Source organism: Anomaloglossus baeobatrachus, chromosome 10 (genome assembly GCF_048569485.1).
Source record: "Anomaloglossus baeobatrachus isolate aAnoBae1 chromosome 10, aAnoBae1.hap1, whole genome shotgun sequence".
Classification (NCBI taxonomy): domain Eukaryota; kingdom Metazoa; phylum Chordata; class Amphibia; order Anura; family Aromobatidae; genus Anomaloglossus; species Anomaloglossus baeobatrachus.
In genome coordinates this window covers 43,429,310-43,456,314 of record NC_134362.1, presented here as the reverse complement: position 1 = coordinate 43,456,314, position 27,005 = coordinate 43,429,310, and the positions used below count along the sequence as shown (strand labels likewise).

The 27,005-nt window shown below is 44.9% G+C and overlaps 1 protein-coding gene across 3 annotated transcripts in view; it reads left to right on the top strand.

Moving 5' to 3' along the window:
* MUS81 (MUS81 structure-specific endonuclease subunit) overlaps positions 1–27,005 on the top strand; it is a 165,808-nt gene that overhangs the window by 32,731 nt on the left and 106,072 nt on the right. For all 3 annotated transcript variants that reach the window (XM_075326406.1, XM_075326408.1, XM_075326407.1), the window contains exon 3: positions 24,155–24,337. In XM_075326406.1, coding sequence (XP_075182521.1) covers positions 24,203–24,337 — 135 coding nt within the window. In that variant the 5' untranslated portion in view covers positions 24,155–24,202. The remainder of the gene's footprint in view (positions 1–24,154; positions 24,338–27,005) is intronic.

The following is a 27,005-nucleotide window of genomic DNA, read 5'->3' as shown; positions in this document are numbered from 1 at the left end:
ACACATCAGATCACACACACAATCACACACACACACACACACACACACACACACACATCAGATCACACACACACATCAGATCACACACACAATCACCCATCAGATTACACACACACACATCAGATCACACACACATCAAATCACACACACACATCAGATCACACACACAATCATCCATCAGACCATCAGATCACACACACATCAGATCACATACACAATCACCCATCAGATCACACACACACACACACACTCACTACATCCAGCGATACCGATCCTGAGACATAGTGGAGCGCAAGGACCTGCGGATGGAATTCTTGCTTACAGGACCTCCGACACGTAACCTTCAGCCATCGCTGCAGCCAGAGGCATTCTGTACCGCTGGATGTAGTGAGGGAGATATCAGGTGAGTGTGATATCTGATGTGTGTGTGTAAGTGTGTGTTTGTACGCAATCTGATGTATGTGAGTGTGTCAGCCAGAAGAAGCAGGGGGGGATGGTGTTGAGCATACTTGCTGAGAGCACCCGCCAGAGATCACAGGAGGACTTGGGGCCACATAGCTGTACGGGTCCTGGTAAGTATGAGTCTTCTGGAAAGAGGGGTAGGGTCTGCTTTTTTGTGTGTGTGTGTGTGTGTGGAAGGGGGGGGGGGTAAGCTGACCCCCAACCATGTTTCTCCAAGAATAACACCTACTCCAAAAATAAGCCCTAGTGCTTTTTTGGGGGCAAAAAAATATAAGACAGTGTCTTATTTTTGGAAAAACACGGTGTCTATTTATCTACACTGGATAAATATAAACACAACACTTCTTTTTGCTCCAAATTTTCATGAGCTGAACTCAAAGATCTACGACTTTTTCTATGTATAGAAAAGGCCTTTTTCTCTCAAATACTGTACACAAATTTGTCTAAATCTGTTAGTGAGCTCTTCTCCTTTGCGGAGATCCATCCCCCTCACAGGTGTGGCATATCAGGATACTGATTAAGCAGCATGATTAAATTATTGCACAAGTGTGCCTTAGGCTGGCCACAATAAAATGTGCAGTTTTATCACACAGCACAATGCCACAGATGTTGCAAGTTTTGAGGGAGTGTGCAATTGTGACGCCCCTGGACTATTCAGGTCGTCACAGGGTACTGCACAAACTATCCTACCCGTGCAGTATTCAACCCCTCATGGTTCTGGGTCTCCATCCTGCGGTGCTACCTCCACTAGCATTCACAAATCCTAGATACACCTTGCACCACACCTGTCAGGCACACCAGTGGGCTGCTTAAGCTGGAGTAAGGCCGCCCACCTAAGGGTCGGACAGGGAGGTGACAAGTCAGTTAGTTGAGTAGTAACCCTCGAGCTGTGAGGAGCTGTGAAGAAGCTGGGAGTTGGAGCTCCCAGGGGAGAGGAAAACTAGGTCGCAGACGGTGGTCTGGACCTAGAGGACTCGGACCCGCGGTCGCAGGGGATCGAGGCTAGGTGCCTGGGACCCGTCAAGGAGGACGGTCAGCAGCCTGGTCCTATCGCCGGTCCGGGACCAAAGGCACGACAGGGTATACGGACCCTAGATTAGGTAGAAGCTTCAGGCAACCCGGCAATTAACCTGAGGAGAACAGGGCCTTTATGGACTGTTCCCACCAGCTCCAGAATCGGGGTACTAGCGCAACGAGGGGGATAGGGCTTTCCTAGCAAGAGGCCCACTGAAATCTGAAGCGTAAGCCCTGAGAGCAGGCTCCTTCACTTAGCCACAGTGGGGAGCGGGGCCCAGAAAGGTCCAAGCTACCGGGCCACAACGGACAATCTAAAACTTAGTGCCAGGAGGCACGTTACGGACCACCATCAGTACTGTGGGGGACGGGACCCGGACGAGTCCCCCCGAGTGGTAACGGTGTTCAGAGACTTTGTTTACCCTGTTGTCAGCGTCTGCTTCATTGCTGAGTGAGTACCCGACTGACCCCTGCAATGCGTCCCCTCATCTTCCACCAGAATCCCAGGGCCTACCCCTACCCATGGAGGGCAACGTCACCAAGCTGACCCACTCCATCACCCCGGGTACTCCCCAACGACAGTGGCCGTACTCCGCAATTACCGCACACCACGGGTGGCGTCACGAACTACACCAAAATCCCCTGTAAATACCCCCTTCACATTTGAGTGGGCCCCTGAGCCCACGGGTCCAGAGACCCTCGAGCCACAAACGATCACCACCCCCGGATCCGAGCGGTTCGATCCGCTGCTGGGGCGGCACACAATTGGCACGCCGACTGCAGGAATGTCACCAGAGCTGCTGCTCGTTAATTAAATGTTCATTTCTCTACTATAAGCCATCTCCAAAGGCATTACAGAGAATTTGTCAGTACAACTAACCGGCCTCACAACCGCAGATCACGTGTAACCAGACCACCCCTGGACCGCCACATCCGGCATCTTCACTTCCAAGATTGTCTGAGACCGGCCATTCAGACAGCGGCTGCAACAATCGATGCAAAACCAAAGAACTTCTGCACAAACTGTCATAAACCGTCTCCGGGAAGCTCCTCTGCTGCTCGTCATCCTCATCGGGGGTCTCCACCTGACTGCAGTTCACCGTCATAACCAACCTGAGTGGGCAAAGGCTCACATTTGAAGGCATCTGGCACGTTGGAGAGGTTTCTCTTCACGGATGAACCCCAGTTTTCACTGTACAGGGCAGATGGCAGACTGTGTCTGGCGTCGTGTGGGTGATGTCAGCGTTGTGAATGGAGTGGCCCATGGTGGCGCTGGGGTTATAGTATGGCCTGGAGTATGGACAATGAACACAGGTGCATTTTATTGATGCCATTTTGAATGCACAGAGATACAGTCATGAGATCCTGAGGCCATTGTTGTGCCTCATCCACCACCATCACATCATGTTGCACCATGATAATGCACGGCCCCATGTTACAAGGATCTGGACACAATTCTTGGAAGCTGAAAACATCCCAGCTCTTGCATGGCAGCATACTCACCAGATAGGTCACCCATTGAGCATGTCTGGGATGTGCTGGATCGGTGTATACAACAGTATATTCAATATCCAACAACTTTGCAGCCATTGAAGAGGAGTGGACCAACAATCCACAGACCGCAACAATCACAACTTGATCAACTTTATATGAAGGAGATGTGTTGCACTGAATGAGGCAAATGGGGGTCACACCGGATACTGTAAAACTGCACATTTTAGAGTGGCCTTTTATTGTGGCCAGCCTAAGGCGCACCTGTGCAATAATCATGCTGTCTAATTAGCATCTTGATATGACACACCTGTCATATAGATGGATCATCTCGGTCAAGGAGAAGAGCTCACTAACATAGATTTGGACAAATTTATGAACAATATTTGAGAGAAAAAGGCCTTTTGTGTGCATGGAAAGTCTTAGATCTTAAGGCCGCGTTACACGCTACGACATCGCTAGTATCGGCTAGCGATGTCACGTGCGATAGCACCCACCCCCGTCGGTGGCACGATATATGGTGATCGCTGGCGTAGCAAACATTATACGGCAGCGTCACATGCACATACCTGTGCAGCGACGTCGCTGTGACCGGTGAACTGCCTCCTTTCTGAGGGGATGGTTCGTTCAGCGTCACAGCGACGTCACAGCAACGTCACTGAACCGCCGCCCAATAGAAGCGGAGGGGCGGAGATGAGCAGCCGGAACATGCCGCCCACCTCCTTCCTTCCTCCTTTTCCGGTGGTCGCAGGTAAGGAGATGTTTGTCGTTCCAGCAGTGTTACTCATAGCGATGTGTGCTGCCGCAGGAACGACAAGCAACATCGCTACTGCAGCAGCAACGATAATTGGGAAGAGGGGGGCATGTCACCGATTAGCGAGTTTGAATGTTTTTGTGACGATTCAAAATCGCTCATAGGTGTCACACACAACGACATCGCTAAAGTGGCCAGATGTGTGTCACAAAATCCGTGACCCCAATGCTTTAGCGATCTTGTAGCGTGTAAAGCGGCCTTTAGGCTAGGTTCACATTTTCGTTAAAATGTATCAGTCACAATTCGCGGCTCTGGTAAACAACGCAATCCGTTTGGCGGATGCTGTTGTGTCCCATAGACTTGCATTAGTGGCGGATTGCGACTGGTGACCTTGCGTTGCATCCGCTGCGCGGCGGTCAGTCGTTTTTGGACTAACCGCCGGGCGGGAGCAGCGCAGAATGTAACATTTTTTGGGCCATCAAAATTAATGCACCGCGCAGGAATCCGTCGCCATCTATCACACTTGTAATGTTTGTCTATGGTGCTGGATTCCGTCGTAATCCGTCTTACAACGGGATCCAGTGCAGGATTCCGTCATGCTCTACTGAGCATGCCCAGCATGTTTGGCACACCCACTGGGCTGTCCCAAACACAAACGGATCATGACGGATCCGTCAAAAAACGGATGCACAGCGGATGTAACGGACGCGACGGATCAGTTTTTTCACAGGATTCCTGTGAAAGGAATCCTGTGAAAAACACATCTGTTGCGTCAGTTGACATCTAAAAAACTACTGATCCGCTGCTGACGGACCTGACGGAAGCAAAACAATGGAAATATGAACCTAACCTTAGGGGTACTTTGCACGCTGCGACATCGCAAGCCGATGCTGCGATGCCGAGCGCGATAGTCCCCGCCCCCGTCGCATTAGCGATATCTTGTGATTGCTGCCGTAGCGAACATTATCGCTACGGCAGCTTCACATGCACTCACCTGCCCCGCGATGTCATTCTGGCCGGCGACCCGCCTCCTTATTAAGGGGGCGGGTCGTGCGGCGTCACAGCGACGTCACATGGCAGGCGGCCAATAGAAGCGGAGGGGTGGAGATGAGCGGGACGTAAACATCCCGCCCCCCTCCTTCCTTCCGCAGAGCCGGCGTTAGACGCGGTGACGCAGGTAAGGAGATGTTCCTCGCTCCCGCGGCTTCATACACAGCGATGTGTGCTGCCGCAAAAACGAGGAACAACATCGTACCTTTCGCTGCTGCCAAATTATGGAAATGTCGGACCCTACACCGATGATACGATAACGACGCTTTCGCGCTCGTTAATCGTATCAAAAAGGATTTGCACACTACGATATCGACTGCGACACCGGATGTGCGTCACTTTCGATTTGACCCCACCGATATCGCACCTGCGATGTCGTAGTGTGCAAAGCCCGCCTTAGAGTACAGCTCATGAAAAATGGGAGCAGAAACAAAAGTGTTGGTTTGATATTTTTGTACAGTCTATCCCTCTATCTATCCATTATCTATCCCTCTATGTCTATCAATCATTCTATCTATCCATCTGTCATCTGATTACATAGGTAATAGTTTGCAGTGATTGGCGGTCTGCTCTTTGTAGGGTCCCTGTGTCCCCGTGGCTTTTGCATTGCTCTGCAGACTGCTGCCCTTTGGCCTCTCTGCCTTGCACGTACCTGCACAGTGACGCGGAGCCCCAGGTAGGGTGTGTACAGCCAGTCATTACAGGGGGAGATAGCATTGGGTGTGTTTGGAATGTTATATTAGCTGCTCCTGCCGAGGGCGTGGCAATCCCAGCGGTATCCCAGCAGTCAGTGCCACCTTCTTCTATTTCTTGTGTGCAAAATCTTCACCTGTTATGGGTCAAAGTCCTTACATCTGAGATCAGAACGGTATTTGTCCTTGTTGTTTACCTGTGGCTGCACATTACAAGATGACTAGACATAAGATGTGGGGGGTGAAAAGCACAGGAAATCCATCAAAAATGTTGTACTATTTCCAACCTTCAACTTCTTATCTCCTTTAATCTTTTTTTTTTTTTTTTTAATCTAACATTACAATTATAACCAAGAAATATTTAAAATATTCATGCCCATCCCTCCATCTTCATCCTGTGATTGGCTGTACTGCAGCAGGAGCTTCTCCCCTATAGTAGGTAAACCCCACCCATTTACTTCACCTCATCTGTTCCTTAGCCAAAACTGGGACTGATCAGTAAGAGATAAAATCCTGCAGGATTTGTATAGAACTGATTCATATATGGACGTCTTGCAGTCCAATAGCTCATCTGCTTTGACAAGTGGATCCTGTGTTTTATACTGTAGAACGAAGTGCCACCATATAGTGTAACCCTGCCTGTAATGGTAATGAGACTGCTGAAAAATCATATATTTTTTTCTATAGTGATATTAAACAATAAAAAGTAAAATAAAAAAAAAAAACACCACAAATTTCTGAAAAATTATAAGATGTCAACTTTTTTTTTTCTATAAAGAGTGACATTAAATAATAAAAAAAATAAGAAAACACCAAAAATTCTTAAAGTATGTTTAATATAATAAGTAGATCATTTTCTGATCATAAATTCCCTTTAAATGCTCAGGTGAATCCTTTTTTATATACTGCAGAAAGAAGTGTCACTAAATATTGTTACCCTGCCTGTAACGATAATGAGACCGCTGAAAAATTATATATTTTTTCTATAAAGAATGACATTAAACAATAAAAAGTAGAATTAAAAAACACCAAAAATTCTTAAAAAGTGTGTTTAATATAATAACTATATCATTTTCCGATGACACATTCCCTTTAAATTCTCAGGTGGATCCTGTGTTATATACTGTAGAAAGAAGTGTCACCATATATTGTAACCCTAATTGTAACGATAACGAGACTGCTGCAAAATTATATTTTTTTCTATAAAGAGGGACATGAAACAATAAAAATTAAAAATAAAAAAACCCCAAATTTCTAAAAAAAAGTATGTTTAATATAAAAACGATATCATTTTCCGATGGCACATTCCCTTTAAATGCTCAGGTGGATCCTGTGTTATATACTGCAAAAAAAAGTGTCACCATATATTATAACCCTGCTTGTAACGGTAATGAGACTGTTGAAAAATTATATATTTTTTTCTATAATGAGTAACATTAAACAATAAAAAGTAAAATTAAAAAAAACACCGAAAAATTTCAAGATGTCAACATTTTTTTTTCTATAAAGAGTGACATTAAATAATAAAAAATAAAAAAACACTAATAATTCTTAAAAAGTATGTTCAATATAAAAACTATATCATTTTTCCGATGACACATTCCCTTTAAATGCTCAGCTAGATCCTCTTATTATATACTGCAGAAAGTGTCACCATATATTATAACCCTGCCTGTAACGATAATGAGGCCGCTGAAAAATTATATATTTTTTCTATAAAAAGTGACATGAAACAATAAAAAAATAAAATAAAAAAAACATCAAAAATTCTTAAAAATAATGTTTAATATAAAAACTATATCATTTTCCAATCACAAATTCCCTTTAAATGCTCAGGTGGATCCTGTGTTATATACTGCAAAAAGAAGTATCACCATATATTGTAACCCTGCCTGTAACGATAACGAGACCGCTGAAAAATTATATATTTTTTCTGTAAAGAATGACATTAAACAATAAAAAGTAAAATAAAAAAAACACAAAAAATCTAAAAAATTATAAGATGTCAACTTTTTTTTCTATAAAGAGTGACATTACATTAAAAAAAATTAAAAATAAAAAAATAACCAAAATTCTTAACGAATATGTTTAATATAAAAACTATATCTTTTTCTGATGACACATTCCCTTTAAATGCTCAGGTGCATCCTGTATTATATAAAGCAGAAAGAAGTGTCACCATATATTGTAACCCTGCCTGTAACGATAATGAGACCGCTGAAAAATGCTATATGTTTTCTTTAAAGAGTGACATGAAACAATAAATAATAAAAATAAAAAAAAAATCTTAAAAGTATGTTTAATATGAAAACTATATCATTTTTCGATGACACATTCCCTTTAAATGCTTATGTGGATCCTGTGTTATATATTACAGAAAGAAGTGTCACCATATATTATAACCCTGCCTGTAATGATAATGAGACTACTGAAAAATTATATTGTTTTTCTATAAAGTGAAATTAAATAATAAAAAGTAAAATAAAAAAAAACACTGAAAGATTATGTCAACTTTTATTTTTCTATAAAGAGTGACATTAAATAATAAAAAATTAAAAATAAAAAAACACCCAAAATTCTTAAAAAGTATGTTTAATATAAAAACCATATCATTTTCCGATGTCACATTCCCTTTAAATGCTCAGGTGGATCCTGTGTTATATACTGCAGAAAGAAGTATCACCATATATTGTAACCCTGCCTGTAACGATAATGAGACCGCTGAAAAATTATATATTTTTTTCTATAAAGAATGACATTAAACAATAAAAAATAAAAAAACCACCCAAAATTGTTAAAGAGAATATTTAATATAAAAACTATATAATTTTCCGATGACACATTCCCTTTAAATGCTCATGTATGTAAAGAAATATACACGCAGCTGAAAAAAGGATGTGAGTTCCAGATGTGTCTCCGACTGGCAGCAGCGTCTGTTGCTAGGTAACAACCCAAACATTCTATGACCATCTCCTAGCAACCACACTTGCAAAATATACTGGTACATTTTTTACATTTATTGCGGCATTTTCCTTGGAAAAATGTTTAATTTTTTTTTCCTTTGGAGGAATCCGCTGCATATTTTTCATGTGATCGTTCTCATTGCATTGCAGGTTGTGAGTTTTTTCCACATGTGTATAAATAAGCTAAGTGTATAATGGGCACAGGTCAGGTTTTACATAGGATGCCACTAGGCAATTCACATAGACTCGGGTTGACGTGTCACTTAATGTATGAACAGCGGAGAATATTCTTGGCGAGTCCTTTGACAGGATGTGAGTATCGCGGCGAGGAAATTGCTTGCTGCATTTCTTCTTGAGTCACGCTTCCTGTCAGACTAAAGAAAACAGGTGAAGTTGTCGGAGCTCTCGCCTGCTCATTGTCCCTCTATTCTGGGAGCAGGGACGGCACACGACGCTTATACACAACGGTGAGAAAAGCCGAGACATTGTTCGTCGTCTACGGAGCTGCCAAAACTAAATGGAATTTATGTCTGTGCCTAAGGCAACATGCACACAGTCATATTCAGATCTGTAAAGATTATTTCACGTGCGGTGTAAACTAATGCAACAAAATCCGCTCATCGGGGTAATTTATCTCTGCATATTTTGTGGATTTGGATTGCATTGGAGTCTGAATCCAAAATATACACACACAGCAAAGAAATACATCGTTTTTATACAATTTGCCTCAATATGACGTCCATAGCAATCTATACGCCCATACATTACTTCTTTATGCCATCACAGCATTTTTTTCTCAGAAATTAAAATTAGGGAGATGCCGCTCTGCGATAAAATGCCTACATGTACAGTGCCTACAAGTAGTCTTCAACCCCCTGCAGATTTAGCAGGTTTGATAAGATGCAAATAAGTTAGAGCCTGCAAACTTCAAACAAGAGCAGGATTTATTAACAGATGCATAAATCTTACAAACCAACAAGTTATGTTGCTCAGTTAAATTTTAATAAATTTTCAACATAAAAGTGTGGGTCAATTATTATTCAACCCCTAGGTTTAATATTTTGTGGAATAACCCTTGTTTGCAATTACAGCTAATAATCGTCTTTCATAAGACCTGATCAGGCCGGCACAGGTCTCTGGAGTTATCTTGGCCCACTCCTCCATGCAGATCTTCTCCAAGTTATCTAGGTTCTTTGGGTGTCTCATGTGGACTTTAATCTTGAGCTCCTTCCACAAGTTTTCAATTGGGTTAAGGTCAGGAGACTGACTAGGCCACTGCAACACCTTGATTTTTTCCCTCTTGAACCAGGCCTTTGTTTTCTTGGCTGTGTGCTTCGGGTCGTTGTCTTGTTGGAAGATGAAATGACGACCCATCTTAAGATCCTTGATGGAGGAGCGGAGGTTCTTGGCCAAAATCTCCAGGTAGGCCGTGCTATCCATCTTCCCATGGATGCGGACCAGATGGCCAGGCCCCTTGGCTGAGAAATAGCCCCACAGCATGATGCTGCCACCACCATGCTTGACTGTAGGGATGGTATTCTTGGGGTCGTATGCAGTGCCATCCAGTCTCCAAACGTCACGTGTGTGGTTGGCACCAAAGATCTCGATCTTGGTCTCATCAGACCAGAGAACCTTGAACCAGTCTGTCTCAGAGTCCTCCAAGTGATCATGAGCAAACTGTAGACGAGCCTTGACATGACGCTTTGAAAGTAAAGGTACCTTACGGGCTCGTCTGGAACGGAGACCATTGCGGTGGAGTACGTTACTTATGGTATTGACTGAAACCAATGTCCCCACTGCCATGAGATCTTCCCGGAACTCCTTCCTTGTTGTCCTTGGGTTAGCCTTGACTCTTCGGACAAGCCTGGCGTCGGCACGGGTGGAAACTTTCAAAGGCTGTCCAGGCCGTGGAAGGCTAACAGTAGTTCCATAAGCCTTCCACTTCCGGATGATGCTCCCAACAGTGGAGACAGGTAGGCCCAACTCCTTGGAAAGGGTTTAGTACCCCTTGCCAGCCTTGTGATCCTCCACGATCTTGTCTCTGATGGCCTTAGAATGCTCCTTTGTCTTTCCCATGTTGACCATGTATGAGTGCTGTTCACAAGTTTGGGGAGGGTCTTAATTAGTCAGAAAAGGCTGGAAAAAGAGATAATTAATCCAAACATGTGAAGCTCATTGTTCTTTGTGCCTGAAATACTTCTTAATACTTTAGGGGAACCAAACAGAATTCTGGTGGTTTGAGGGGTTGAATAATAAATGACCCTCTGAATAAACTTTTCACAATTTAAAAAAAAAAATAAAAAAAGAAATAACAATCTTTTTTGCTGCAGTGCATTTCACACTTCCAGGCTGATCTACAGTCCAAATGTCACAATGCCAAGTTAATTCCGAATGTGTAAACCTGCTAAATCTGCAGGGGGTTGAATACTACTTGTAGGCACTGTATATATCACCCATGATTTATTCACATTATAGGTGATAAATGTAAGATCGCTGGGGGGCTGGCTACTGGCACTTTTACTGTTGACAAGAATGGGGACCCCGTGTGAATGAAGCAGTAGTGCGAATAGAGCCGTGAGCACATATGTGCAATATTGCTCCACTCACATATAGAGCTTTAGGTTATCCTTTCTTGGGATTAGTGGGGTCCCAGTAATCATACATTTAAAGCAATCCTGTCATGTCCGAGAATACTATTTACTTGCAGATATAGAATTACCGTAATCTGCAGGTAAATGTCGTTAAGATCATTCTTTCTTCCCTGCATTACTGGAGCAGCAGCTACTGGGAGAAAACTAACTTCTATCCTCCCAGCAGCCGCTCATGTCTAGAGATTGATTAGGGTATGTGCACACGATCAGGACCCGCTGCGTCCTGGACGTACCGGGTCCGCGATTCTCCTCTCCTATCCTCTGCCCGTGATCTGGCCTAGGGAAGTTGCGGCCTCTCGCTGTGCTCTCCCTACGGAGAACGCTTGGCATGCGTAGAACGCTTGAATTGACATGCTGCGGCTCGGGAAGCCGCACCGCAGGTCATTTTTCGCTGCAGGAAAAACAAGCACAGTGCGCATGAAATTTCTAGAAATGCCATCCACTGTGCTTGTACTGTACAACGCAGCATTTTGGAAGCAGCAAAAGCACGCTGCGTCCAAACCGCTGTGAACCCTGATTGTGGTCACGCAGCCTTTGCCTGATAGCATTACGATGTCGTGCAGCCGCAGAATAAGCTGTCAATCAGCGTCGGGGCAAGCTTACTGGTGACTTTAGTCGCTCCATACACACTTCTCTGACTGATAGCCAGCGGCTCCCTGGAGGAATAATGTTCATTTTCTCCCAGTAGCTGAGCTTTCAGTAAGGTGGACAGGAAACATCATAACGCTGCTGTAACGCCTGCCTGGATCCACAGACTCAGATGGGCTGTAATGGACAGACTAGAGGGAAGCCACTCACCAAGCAGGACCCCCAGAACCCTGTAACCCTTTAACCCCTATACAGGGATTTGGAATTACACAGGGCCCTGGAGATCACTACCTGTGGAAGGCTGCAGTCCGATGAGAGTAGTGGTCAGGCAGGGTCAAACCAGGAATTGCAGATCAGGGACAGAGTCGGCAGGCAATGACGTAGTCAAAAAACGTAGCAGAGGTCAAATCCGGATCGGGCAGCGAGGTACAAACACAGTAGGCAGGAGGGTAGTCAGAAAACACGCAGAAGTCAGCACACAGGAATCACAAAACAGAATAGGACGTAACAGGAGCCAGGAAATCAGAACTATCTCTGGCAGTGGTCATGTGACAGGAGGGGGGATAAGAAGGGTGTGGTGTCTTCCCATTGGCTGTAGCTGAACGCTGGCAACTTCTGCTGGAAGACACACGCCACCCACAGTCAGCCAGCGGTACTGCAGATCCCAAGATAACCCAGCCCAGTGGATGATCGGAGCCTGCACCCACTGCTGGCATCAACTCCTCTCCCATCACCAGTACCATCCACGGCAGGAACACGGCGTCGCCTGGCGATCGGAGCAGAAGTCGATGGAGCAGACTCCGGCGGTGACGTAACAGCTGCTTACTTGCAGATCAACCCTACATCTGCAGGTTATTAGCATTCCCTTTAAATGGTAATCAGATGGAGTATATACACGGTGTGATCTTATTGCAGCTGTTGCCTAATTCCCTCAAAACTTTCATCCAGAGCCATTGTGTGACGGCCTCCTGTCAGTAATGCAGGAGGTTGTAAAATGAATGGAAAAAAATCTCAGCATTATCAGTACATACTGCATTATTAAAGTGTCCCTCCAGGCATATCTTGCCGCCTGATTGACACGGGGCGTGGAAAGACGTAACCGGATGCGGGGCGGTACAGTTACCGAGGCAACTGGATGACGCCCAGCGAGCGCAGTGCACGAGTCTTATTCTGATGATTAAGAAGTGTGTACAGCACTCGCTGAGCATCGTGGTGTTAACTCGGCGACTGTACCACCATCACCCAGAGGGCGTCGTTCCACGCCCAATGTCAGATTAGGCAAAGTGTTTGCCCAGGAATGATAGATCTTTATTACACATGTACCTTGGGGGATGTATGCTGACATGACGTAACCCTATCTTATGTCAGCCATGTCTCGAATTTCCCTGTAGAGGTACCTGCTCTTGCCCTACATGCCCCCTGTAACGTCATCCCCGGTGCCTCCTTTTTTGACTGCCCCCTGCGGCATCTGTTTTTCACATATACCATAAAAGAAATTCCAAGCTTTTCCTACCTATTAAACAATAAAAAAAAAAGAGAGTCCGCGCTCGACAGAGATCCAGAGGCCCGTTTTTACCCGTTTCACCCATTATTACTCTATGGGCCTGTTCACATATCTGTATATTTTTTTTTGCAGACCGAGTCTCGTCCTCGGCTTCTTTTTTTCTGCTGCAGCATACTCTAAGAATGGTGTATATCTGGGATTGTCCCATAGGCCTATGTATAAGGATAATAAAAATCCCCCCCCCCAAAGGTTGCTAGTTAAATATATGAATTATAAGTAATGTTCCCAGCAGGCTTTTAAGGTTTTGTGGGGTAATAAAAGGAGGATCTTTCCTTCTGCTGCTCAGTAGTAGCACAAGTAGCTGCATGCCCCTAAGTTCTGCATTCCAACCTCTTCAAGAAGAGCCAACACTGTCTGCAAGTAGCTCTTAAAACTAACCTGTCCTTTCCCTCAAAACCTTTAAAAGAGCACAGCCCTTCTAACGTCCTCACAAGTTAAAGCTCCTTTTGGTGCACATATAAATACCAATATGTCTGAAACCTGTCTTGATTTTCACACGCTATAATTTGCATCCGTAATGTTTCAGTGAGTGGTTCCTTTTCATCGTCATTCTGTCAGCACTATAGGTACAGGGACATTTTTTTCCCCTTACTTCCCAGCATGCATTGCATCTGCAATTGGCCATTTGCTCGCCTGCTGTGAGAGACAGAGATCACCCTCTGTTTTAAGAAAATGACCCACGCCTCTTCCTCTATATTAATAATGACCCACCCCCACTTCCTCTATATTGAAAATAACCCACCCCCTACTTCCTGTAGAAAGACAAGGACCCACCCCCACTTCCTGTACAGATATAAGGATCCACCTCCACTTCCTGTAGAAATATACAGTGCCTACAAGTAGTATTCAACCCCCTGCAGATAATAATAATTAATAATAATTTTATTCATTTATATAGCGCTATTAATTCCACAGCGCTTTACATACATTGGCAACACTGTCCCCATTGGGGCTCACAATCTAGAGTCCCTATCTGTATGTCTTTGGAGTGTGGGAGGAAACCGGAGAACCCGGAGGAAACCCACGCAAACACGGGGAGAACATACAAACTCCTTGCAGATAGTGTCCTTGGTGGGATTTGAACCCAGGACCCCAGCGCTGCAAGACTGCAGTGCTAACCACTGAGCCACCGTGCCGCCCACAGATTTAGCAGATTTACACATTCGGAATTAACTTGGCATTGTGACATTTGGACTGTAGATCAGCCTGGAAGTGTGAAATGCACTGCAGCAAAAAAGAATGTTATTTCTTTTTTTATTTTTTTTTTTAAATTGTGAAAAGTTTATTCAGAGGGTCATTTATTATTCAACCCCTCAAACCACAAGAATTCTGTTTGGTTCCCCTAAAGTATTAAGAAGTATTTCAGGCACAAAGAACAATGAGCTTCACATGTTTGGATTAATTATCTTTTTCCAGCCTTTTCTGACTAATTAAGACCCTCCCCAAACTTGTGAACAGCACTCATACTTGGTCAACATGGGAAAGACAAAGGAGCATTTCAAGGCCATCAGAGACAAGATCGTGGAGGGTCACAAGGCTGGCAAAGGGTACAAAACCCTTTCCAAGGAGTTGGGCCTACCTGTCTCCACTGTTGGGAGCATCATCCGGAAGTGGAAGGCTTATGGAACTACTGTTAGCCTTCCACGGCCTGGACAGCCTTTGAAAGTTTCCACCCGTGCCGAGGCCAGGCTTGTCCGAAGAGTCAAGGCTAACCCAAGGACAACAAGGAACGAGCTCCGGGAAGATCTCATGGCAGTGGGGACATTGGTTTCAGTCAATACCATAAGTAACGTACTCCACCGCAATGGTCTCCGTTCCAGACGAGCCCGTAAGGTACCTTTACTTTCAAAGCGTCATGTCAAGGCTCGTCTACAGTTTGCTCATGATCACTTGGAGGACTCTGAGACAGACTGGTTCAAGGTTCTCTGGTCTGATGAGACCAAGATCGAGATCTTTGGTGCCAACCACACACGTGACGTTTGGAGACTGGATGGCACTGCATACGACCCCAAGAATACCATCCCTACAGTCAAGCATTGTGGTGGCAGCATCATGCTGTGGGGCTGTTTCTCAGCCAAGGGGCCTGGCCATCTGGTCCGCATCCATGGGAAGATGGATAGCATGGCCTACCTGGAGATTTTGGCCAAGAACCTCCGCTCCTTCATCAAGGATCTTAAGATGGGTCGTCATTTCATCTTCCAACAAGACAACGACCCAAAAGCACACAGCCAAGAAAACCAAGGCCTGGTTCAAGAGGGAAAAAAATCAAGGTGTTGCAGTGGCCTAGTCAGTCTCCTGACCTTAACCCAATTGAAAACTTGTGGAAGGAGCTCAAGATTAAAGTCCACATGAGACACCCAAAGAACCTAGATAACTTGGAGAAGATCTGCATGGAGGAGTGGGCCAAGATAACTCCAGAGACCTGTGCCGGCCTGATCAGGTCTTATAAAAGACGATTATTAGCTGTAATTGCAAACAAGGGTTATTCCTCAAAATATTAAACCTAGGGGTGTATAATAATTGACCCACACTTTTATGTTGAAAATGTATTAAAATTTAACTGAGCAACATAACTTGTTGGTTTGTAAGATTTATGCATCTGTTAATAAATCCTGCTCTTGTTTGAAGTTTGCTGGCTCTGACTTATTTGCATCTTATCAAACCTGCTAAATCTGCAGGGGGTTGAATACCACTTGTAGGCACTGTAAGGTCTTGTATCCACTTCCTCTATAAAGACAAAGATTCGCTCCCTATTCCTGTAGAAATATAAGGACCCACCCCCACTTCCTGTAGAAATATAAGCACCCACCCCCATTTCCTGTAGAAATATAAGGACCCACCCCCATTTCCTGTAGAAATATAAGGACCCTCCCCCACTTCCTGTAGAAATATAAGGACCCTCCCCCACTTCCTGTAGAAATATAAGGACCCACCCCCATTTCCTGTAGAAATATAAGGACCCACCCGCACTTCCTGTAGAGATATAAGGATCCACTTCCTGTAGAGATATAAGGATCCACCTCCACTTCCTGTAGAGATATAAGGATCTACTTCCTGTAGAGATATAAGGATCCACCTCCACTTCCTGTAGAGATATAAGGATCCACCTCCACTTCCTGTAGAGATATAAGGATCCACCTCCACTTCCTGTAGAAATATAAGGACCTGCCCCCACTTTCTGTAGAAATATAAGGACCTGCCCCCACTTCCTCTATAAAGACAAAGATTCACTCCCAATTCCTGTAGAAATAGAAGGGCTCACTTCTAAAGAAACATGTACTTCCTGTACAGATATAAAGCTTCACTCAATTCCTGTAGAGAGGCAAAGTCCCACCTCACTTCCTGTAGAAAATTAAAGTCCTGTTCCACTTTCTGTAGAGAGGCAAATCCCTGCTTCCAGTAGAGAGGCAAAGCCCTGCCCCACGTCCTGTAGAGAGGCAAAGCCACACCCCCACTTTTATAGAGACAAAGCCCATCCCCAATTCCTGTATAAAGGCAAAGCCCCAATTTCTTTAGAGACAAAGCCCCACCCCCATTTCCTGTAGAGATGCAAAGCCCTGCCCACTTGTAGGAAGGCAGAGCCCCACCCCACTTTTTATAGAAAGGCAAAGACCTGTCCCACTCCCTGTAGAGAGGCAAAGTCCCACCCACACTTCCTGTAAAGAAGCAAAGCCTCATCCCACTTCCTGTAAAGAGGCAAAGCCCCACACCTACTTCCTGTAGAGAGGCAAAGCCCCACCCCCACTTCTTGTAGAGAGGCAAAGCCCCACATACACTTCTTGTAGAGGCAAAGTCCCACCCCCACTTCCTGTAAAGAAGCAAAGCCTCATCCCACTTCCTGTAAAGAGGCAAAGCCCTACACCTAATTCCTGTAGAGAAGCAAAACCCCACCCCAACTTACTGTAGAGAGGCAAAGCCTCACCCCCACTTCCTGTAGAGAGGTAAAGCTCCATCCCCACGTCCTGTAGGGAAGCAAAATCCCACTTCCTGTAGAGAGGCAAAGCCCTGCCCCAACTTCCTGTAGAAAGGCAAAATCCCACCCTTATTTCCTGTAAAGATGCAAAGCCCCACCCCCACTTCATGTAGAGAGGCAAAGCCCCGCCCACTTCCTGTAGAGATGCAAAGCCCCGCCCCACTTCCAGTAGAGAAGCAAAACCCCACTCCCACTTCCTGTAGAAAAACAAAGCCCCGCCCAACTTCCTGTACAGAGGCAAAGCCCCGCCCCACTTCCTGTAGAGAAGCAAAACCCCACTTCCTGTAGAAAGGCAAAGCCCTGTCCCACTTCCTGTAGAAAAGCAAAGCCCTGCCCCACTTCCTGTAGAGAGGCAAAGCCCTGCCCCACTTCCTGTAGAGAGGCAAAGCCCCACCCCCACTTCCTGTAGAGAGGCAAAGCCCTGCCCCACTTCCTGTAGAGAGGCAAAGCCCCACCCCCACTTCCTGTAGAGAGTCAAAGCCACGCCCCACTTCCGGTAGAGAGGCAAAGCCCCGGCCCACTTCCTGTAGAGAGGTAGAGCACCGCCCCACTTCCTGTAGAGAGGTAGAGCACCGCCCCACTTCCTGTAGAGAGGTAGAGCATCACCCCACTTCCTGTAGAGAGGCAAAGTCCCGCCCCACTTCCTGTAGAGAGGCAAAGCCCCGCCCCACTTCCTGTAGAGGCAAAGCCCCGCCCCACTTCCTGTGTTCTGGGTGTCTCTGCTGCCAGAGACTTTGTACACTCCTCATTGTGCAGTTATGTGAGTCAGGGCATTAATTGTCAGACGAAGTGCAGTGTATTGAAATGACCGTGACCTTCTGAAGTCTCATCTCTCACCCCCTTCTCTAAGTTGCAGTGAAGATGTTATTGCTGAGGAGCATTGGAGGAGCGGTTTTATGTCATGACGTCTGCTCTGAGTGGTATTTGTCTCTTTATTGCAGCACATATCAGACGCAGCCTCTGCCGCCCTCATTACTATTCCTGTATCTGAAGGCTGTTTGCTTTGTGGGCAAAGAAAGCCGTAGCTGCAGGGAACGAGTATCTCACATAATGCTGAGCTTCCGAAGCTTAAAAGAAGGAATGCAGGTTCTGAGCGCCAGCTACGCATCAAACGGTTATTCCCAGAATTGCACATTATCCGCAGGATACGGCATCTGGAGCCATAAAATCCAGGCTTTGAGTGGAGCGGCGGGGCACATGCTGAAGCCTACACTTCATTGTCTATGAGACTGCCGGGGGAAGAGGAGTTCAGCGCTCCATCATTTCCGACTGTCCCATAGACAAGAGGGTAACAGAGGTCAAACATACCACCTCCACTCTGTTCAAGACGGCGCTCTGTATAACCCTGTTCTCCTGGTTCTGGATGTCTTAACATCATTGGGGGTCCCAGCGGACGGACCCCTTTTTTATTGAGTTATCTCCTATCTTTTGGATAGAGGATAACCTGCAACCCTTAAACTCCTTCTGATCTCACATTGGATATATGGATAAGTCAATTATTTAGTCCTACGCAACCCCTTTAACTAACAATTTGTCAGTGAGCTCTTTCAAATAGGGAGTTTGTAACAGCCAGGAACGTGCAAGGAAACAAAGAACGGGACCGCGATGGGTGCGTGATGCGCGCCTTCTTTCGCCAATCTATTTATGGCTTGGTGGGAGGGCGCGCACATGTATATGTTGCCTTGGTTCCGGGGGCAGGTCTGTGGTTAGTTCAGGTACATAGACAATATTTTGTTCTTGTGGACAGGATCAGAGGAAGACTGTTTGAAGTTCATTTCGGAGCTGAATTCAAAGGTCTTCAATATTCGTCTAACCTAAGGACAGCACAGCAAGAAAGATAAACTCCAACAGAACAAGCTCGCTGACTGATTCTCAGTTAGCTCATCCTACAGCCAGGAATGTGCAAGGAAACTAAGAACGGGACCGCAATGGGAGCACGTTTCATGCCTTCTTTCGCCAATCTCTGGCTTGGTGGGAGGGTGTGCATGTGAATACCTCGCCTTGGTTCCAGGGTCAGGTCTGTGGTTGGTTCTAAAACATAGGCGATATTTTGTTCTTGTGGACAGGATCGGAGGAAGACTGTTTGAAGTTCATCTCGGAGCTGAATTCAAATGTCCTCAATATTCGTCTAACCTAAGGACAGCACAGAAAGAAAGATAAACTCCAACAGAATAAGCTCGCTGACTGATTTTCAGTTAGCTCTTCCTACAGGCAGGAATGTGCAAGGAAACTAAGAACGGGACCGCGATGGGTGCGCGTTTCACCAATCTATTTATGGCTTGGGAGGGTGTGCACATGTATACCTCGCCTTGGTGTAAAGCAATGGTGTAGAATTATACCGTCTACTCGTTTTAATCCGTCTGCCACGGAGTAAAAAAAACGCCAAAGATATTCAGAGTCAGGTACAGCAATGACCAATATAAAATGCACCTTGATTAGGAAATGCAGACGAGGGGGGTTTTGCAATCCTCAGTTTGCAGTAACAATCCCGTTTCTGGTTTCCTTATCTGTTGTCTTGTACTTTGGACATCGTTTTCTTGCTTGTCTTCTGAGAATTGCCATGTCTGGGGTGTTCCGTCCTTCCATGACGTCATTTATAGACCCTCGTGGAGGAGTGGATTACCTGAAAATAAAGACTGACCTTATATAGTTCTTTCTTCTTTTTGTCTTTTTGGAACCTTAGCGGTTGCCGATATTCCGTTTGTGTGTTCCATTACATTTCCTGGGTTGAAATGATTCCACACTTTTGTCACGTGTAATAATACAGTCGTCTGCTTCTTTCTGGCGTTTTTTTTTCCTTAATCCTTTTGTTCCATTATTTTTTTTTTCGCAGGAGAGATTTTTGCAGGTTTAACCGCTCTTACAGTAAAGAACCTGTTCTTGTACTAAATATGTAAAGTGCGATTCTGAAGCTGAACGAGGCTCCTGGTGAGAAGATATTTGGGTCTCGTGCACATGATCCACGCATATGGCATTAATATAAAACATATTCATACCCCATGCAAGGGTCGGATAGCTTTTATAAGTTCAGTAATGCACATAAATATCAATTATGATCTGTCATTGATATGTGTAAACCCATCCTTAAAGGGCTTGTCCTCTACTGAACAACCCCAGACAGTAATTTTTTTAATATACTGCTGAATTAAGTTCAGCCTATGGGTCCAATCCTCATGTGGCCCCTTCCTTAAATTAATTTATGACCTCAAGGTTGCCCCCTACCAGGGCTGCCACCAGGGGGGGACGAACAGGACTCTAGTCCGGGGCCCCAACAGGAAGGGGCCCGTTCACGCTTCATTTATTGGCTTGTGTGTGAGGTGTGGAGGCGGAGGCAGGGATGGAGGTGGAGTCTCAAGGGGCCCCCAAAATTATGCCAGTCAGGGGCCCTGAAATTCTTAGTGGCAGCCCTGCCCCTACTGAACCTGCTCTGTAATAATAAGCAAGAGAAAAACAGTGTGTCAAAAAAATATAAAAGTTTATTTATTACAAAAATATAATTAGTGGACATATTAGAAATGACTAATTCAAAACATACATGAAGAGGACAAAAAACCCCCACCTAAGTGCAAGTCACTATATGCATAAAAGGCTCCTTTACAGCATAAGATGCAATGGGCAACCACATACAATCAGTATGAGAAAAGTTTTTACTCAAAATGATGTCTATCAATAGAAAATCGCGGCATACATGCAGTGTAAAGCATGGTGGATAGTGGATAAATACTTTTTTTTATTCTATTTTAGTGGATAAATACGTGATAGTCCTATCCCTTAAAGTTGCACAAATCACTGATAATAATAACCCCTTATAGACAGGTTCAGGTACTATAAATAGTGCATCACGCAAAATCAATAGCTAACTTGTAAAGCGCCATGGAATAAATGGCGCTATAATAATAAATAATAATAATAATAACCACAAATGTGTCCATAAAATCCCCACTTGTGAATGTTTGATGATACACCCCATTGCCACCACCTGGTACGTACCAAGGTTTAAAGTGGCCAGTGCAAAAGTATGCTGCAAGTTAGGCCAGAGCAGTCAGGCTGTCCCCATAGAGAAGAAGGCCCCCAGACGCTCCGACGCGCGTTTCGCTGGGGTAAATGATCATCACATCAAATGGATTCCTCAGGGAGAGAGAGCAACGTCTTACATAATGTAAGTCCAATCTGGTCTGTACTAGGGAGCTGCATATAAAGCCATTAGTTAAAGGGATTGTCCACTACTTCAATATGGGTAGGACATCACTATCAGATCGATGGGGTCCAACATCCGGCGCTCCCCCCACCCAACAATGCTGTTTTGATTCTGTACACTGTTTACATTCAATTGCTGGAGCTGGTATAGACTGATTGGTGAGGGGGGCGAGTGTTGACCCCTTAACAGTCTGATGACATGCTCAGGCCGGGGGGGGGGGGGTGGTTGCACCTCCATTTTTCTCTCATCCTAGAAAATCAGTCTGATCATGCTAATCAGAGTGTGATCCGATGTGGAGAAGATAGCATATAAAAAATTCTTCGTCTTCTTCATTGTGTGTCCTCGAAAATTGGATGTCATTTGAGTGTGGTCTGATTTTTTTTTTCCACGCATATATTGACAGACTCTCTCCGAGGAAAAAACTAGGACTTGTGCACAACCCCATAGAATAACATTTGTCCGAGTGGAATCCGATCTTTTGTCAGATCGCACTCAGAGCCCTAAGGAAAATATCCATATCGGCCACAGTGGGAGCGGACCCTTTGTAACTGATTATGCTGTACTGTCTAATGCCTCCTTCACACATCCGTGTCTCCAGTACGTGTGGTGTCCATTTCCACATATACTAGAGACACGGACACACGTAGACCCATTATAATCAATGGGCTTGCGCACACATCTGTTTTCACACCAACCATGTGTCCATGTGGAGCACACACATATCTGTGTGCTTCACATGGCGGCATGTCTATTTTCTGCCTGCAACAAGGGTGTCACATGGACCGCACACTGATGTGATCCGTGTGACACATACTGGAGAAAACACCTGTCCCTTAAAAAAAATAAAAAATTATACTTACCTGTCTTCGGCACTGCTGTTGCTTCTGGGTCCCGCTCATTACGCCTCATTAATATTCACTGCACTGACCAGGAAGTGACATCAGCGCCGGAGACAGCAGTGCTGGAGACCGGTAAGTATACCAGTTTATGCTGTTTGTGTGCTATCCGGATTTCACACGGATAGCACACGTAGAACACAAACATGAACACATGGATGGGCTTATGTACCTTTCCCATGGACCGTCACACCCTTGCGTTTAATGCACAGGTGTGTAAAAAGGTCTAAGGATCTGATGACTATTCAGTATTTAATACCCTCAATTATCTAATTAGACCCCATTACTATTTGCTGGACTGGATTAGGTGGGATTATCATGACTTCTGGACCATCAGACGCCTGCAGAGCCTGAATCCTACAAATTACATGGGATGTGCCTTTTCCCCCCCCCCAAAAGACCTAGAGATCAGCTCTTCTGTGGAGTTGCCAAAATGCCGTTCACAGCACAGAAAGGCAGAAGTTATTTTTATGCTGTTAGGGAAAAAAAAGGAAGATATTTGCTGAAGAATGTGTTATTTTAACGCAGCAACATGTCCATGTCAGGAATGTGAGTGTGGAGATGTAGCCGGCCGCGGCTGAGGAAATACATGGGAGGCCGCCAACTCCATCCGAGGAGGACCACGGGATGGCTTCCACACATGGATCCTCTGCGGCGTCCGCCTGCCGGAGGTCACAGCCGCTCTGCTCTGCAATTACTGGGATAATAAAGAGCTCCTTACCAATAGTAAAACGGAGATCGATTCCTGACGCAGTGCTAAAACATTAAGAAGTGTCTTCCCGCAGCAAAAATTGTGCACCAACTTCTGAAAGACGACGTGTGCACATAACCTCAGGGTGTTTTGGACGAGGAACTGAATCGGAAGCTCTAAAATTGCCCTAAAAAATGTGGAATTTCCATTCGGTTTCCACTCCAAAAAAGTCAGCAAAAAGATTCAGTGTAAGCACACAATTGGGGTATGTACACGCAACAGCTTTTCCGCCTGTAAAGTGCTGAGAAAAAGGCAGTGTGCACATACCCCAAAGGTGGGTTCACAATGAATCTTTAGCTAAGTTTTTAGAGCAGAAACTCTCCAAAATCCAACTCAAAGCTGAATCTTTTGGCTGAGATTTTGCAGCAGAAACTGTACAAAATCAAACTAAAAACTTCTTAGGGCCATGTGCACACTAGAAAATGTAATTTTCTTTAGAAAATTATGGGTCTCTTCAAGAATCCCGCACCTGCGGCAGAAATCCGCATGCAAATTCTGCATGCGGTTTTACCCTGGGATGTTGCGGATTTGCCGCGGAATTGCTGTGGAATTTCTGCGGTTTTCCCGCAGGTTGGTCCCTGTGGGTTTTTACCAATAATTAATGGTAAAACCGCAGGTACCTGCGGAAAAGAAGCGACATGCACATTAATTCCGCAGTGGATTATCCGTGGGTAAATCCACAGGTATAAAAAAAACTGCAGCGTGCGCATAACATTTTTTATACCCATAGGTTTTGCTGGGGAATGACTGCAGAAGTGTTAGACACATTTTCTGCAGCAGAATCCACGGTAAATCTGCAGCGTGGGCACATAGCCTTAGCTAAGTTTTTAGAAAAGAAACTCTCCAAAATCCAACTCAAAACTGAATCTTTTAATTTTTGCAGCAGAAACTCTTCAAAATCAAACTAAAAGCTTCTTAAAAATGTCTAGTTTTTGCTCTAAAAAACTAATCCAAAAGAGTGTGTTTTTTGCTGAGAATTTAGGAGCAGAAACTCCGAGTTTTGAGTTTTTTGATGAGGATTTTAGAGAGTTTCAGCTCCAGAAACGCAGCAGTGTTTTGTATAGATCCGTTTGCTGATTAATATAACATGTGTCAATCTCTTCTCAGGAAATATGGTAGTTTGGATATCCAGCTGACACTGGAAGACAGAAGAGGATGCCTGGCCCGGTGACATTTGGGCGTAAGCGGCCCCTGCCTCCGTGCCCAAACCCTTTGTTTCTGAAATGGCTGACCGAGTGGAGAGACTCTGCTGCGGAGAAAGGGCTCAAAACACAATTTGTGTATCAAAAGGTAAGACGATTCCTGTTAAGTAACCCTTCACAACTTGGCCAGATGACAAACCCGGTGTGAATAAGGCCTGGTTAAGAAGTATATGAAAACTTAGGATGATTTGCATCATTCATCCATAGACAAAGGGGGGAGTTTCATCCGATATACGGAAGACATTGCCAGTGCGCTGTCCCATTTTTACTCTGACAGTACATGTCCTTAATATTCGCCCTTGATAGTGCTAGTACACTAGTACAGATCAATATTAGATTTGCAAAGTAACCAATAAAGCAGGTTTCTAGTTTCAAGATTCTTCTACATGTGATGTGCACTCCGAAATTGCTGGCCTGTTTCACCGTGCAGCGTCAGCTTCGATGCAGTAGACTTCACCGTGAAGCCTCAGCTCCGACGAGGCGGATTTCATCGTGCAGCGTCAGCTCCGATGCAGCAGATTTCACCGTGCAGCGTCAGATCCGATGCAGCAGATTTCACCGTGCAGCGTCAGCTCCGATGCAGCAGATTTCACCCTGCAGCGTCAGCTCCGATGCAGCAGATTTCACCGTGCAGCGTCAGCTCCGATGCAGCAGATTTCACCATGCAGCGTCAGCTCCGATGCAGCAGATTTCACCGTGCAGCGTCAGCTCCGATGCAGCAGATTTCACCGTGCAGCATCAGCTCCGATGCAGCAGATTTCACCGTGCAGCGTCAGCTCCGATGCAGCAGATTTCACCATGCAGCGTCAGCTCCGATGCAGCAGATTTCACCATGCAGCGTCAGCTCCGATGCAGCAGATTTCACCATGCAGCGTCAGCTCCGATGCAGCAGATTTCACCGTGCAGCGTCAGCTCCGATGCAGCAGATTTCACCGTGCAGCATCAGCTCCGATGCAGCAGATTTCACCATGCAGCGTCAGCTCCGATGCAGCAGATTTCACCATGCAGCGTCAGCTCCGATGCAGCAGATTTCACCGTGCAGCGTCAGCTCCGATGCAGCAGATTTCACCGTGCAGCATCAGCTCCGATGCAGCAGATTTCACCGTGCAGCGTCAGCTCCGATGCAGCAGATTTCACCGTGCAGCGTCAGCTCCGATGAGGCGGATTTATTGAAGACATGTCTGAGTGTTTCTGCAGCCTATGCATTAATTTCTTGCACACCCCATTCAGAAGTTTCCTTTATATCCTGGCTGATCAGGAGGCTGCTTGGCCAACTGAGCACAGGTTACAGCTATGGGAAAATCTGGGTGTTTCTTATGACAGATGGATATTAACTGAGTGAGATAAGTGTTGACCCCAGCAGAGCACTACAGGGAAAGGTAAGACTGAGCAGGTGCCGCTACGATGGGAAGACGCCTGATGACAGGTAAACGCCCATACACAACACAATGTGCACCGAGCAGCAGAAAAGGAAAATAAATCATACTTTTATTTCATTGCTATAAAATTGTAAAATCTACATGACCTGGAAGTGTTCACATTGCAAAAAAGCAGTAAAGAAATGTTGAATGAATACAAAATTGTTGCAAAGAGTAACTTCCTTTTGAGAAAACAAATTGTACTACAGATATTACAAAACAAGTCAATAAAAACAAAAGAGCAAGATGAATGTGCAAACAACACACAACAGCAGGTGCAAAGGAAAAGAAAAAAAAAAGCTGAGACTTTGACGTTGCAGATTTTCTGCACCCATTACATAAATTAGTTAGCTTGCATTTTTTGTATTATTTTTTTTTAGATGCGTTTTTGTCTCTTTTTGGTATATTATGTTTTAAATAAAGCTGCTTTAATTGTATCAGCTATTTTGCTTTAACAAATGTTTATTGATACAGTTGTGTGCAGATTAGAGATGTTTTGGTTTTTTTTGTTTTGTTTTTTAGTGTTTCTTCTATGGCAAGTGCACTAAAAACACACATGTGTTTTATTACCTGCAGACTTTCCACATCTAATATAATTGTATGGTGAAAATCTGCACGCAAAAGAAATTGATGTGTTGTGGATTTTAAACACGCACTGCAGGTCAATTTATGCTGAGTAAAAAAGAAAAAAAAAGCATAGTGGGCTGGAGAGTTCTATAAATCCCATCCACTTTGCTGGAACTGTAGGGTAGTGTGCACACGCTGAGTTTTTTTTCATGGAGATTTTAATCAATACTGCAAGGAAAAAACGCATGCCAGAAAAGTGAAAATCCTGAATTGCTGTGCACATGTTGCAGATTTCTTTCCTTGCAGATTTTGGTCTGCAGCATGTCAATTTTTTCAGCGCTTAATTTCCTGGGGATATAATCCACTACAGTGTTTGATCACTGCAGTGGATTACATCTGTCATTGCTGCCCTCACAGCACTGACAGTTCGCCTCTCACACTATACATACAGCATGGTCTGTGAGGCTCTCCATAGCTCAGTAACCCGAGGCCATCATGGTGATGACCCAGGGATGCCATGACAGTGATCAGGTCCCTGTGATTGCTAAGGAGAAGTAATTGATTCCTCTCCCTGCCTCCTGAATTCTTTGAAACCATAGGGTGCTGTGCCCCTCAATGAAGACTCCAAAAAAGAGATTTTTACGGTGAGTACCCAAAATCTTCTTTTACAGCACAAAGCAGCCACAGCACAGGTGTAATACCCAGCAGTGCTCTAAAACTATGAACACACAGCATTCAGGGGATTAAACTATCAGGAGCAGTGTAGTTACC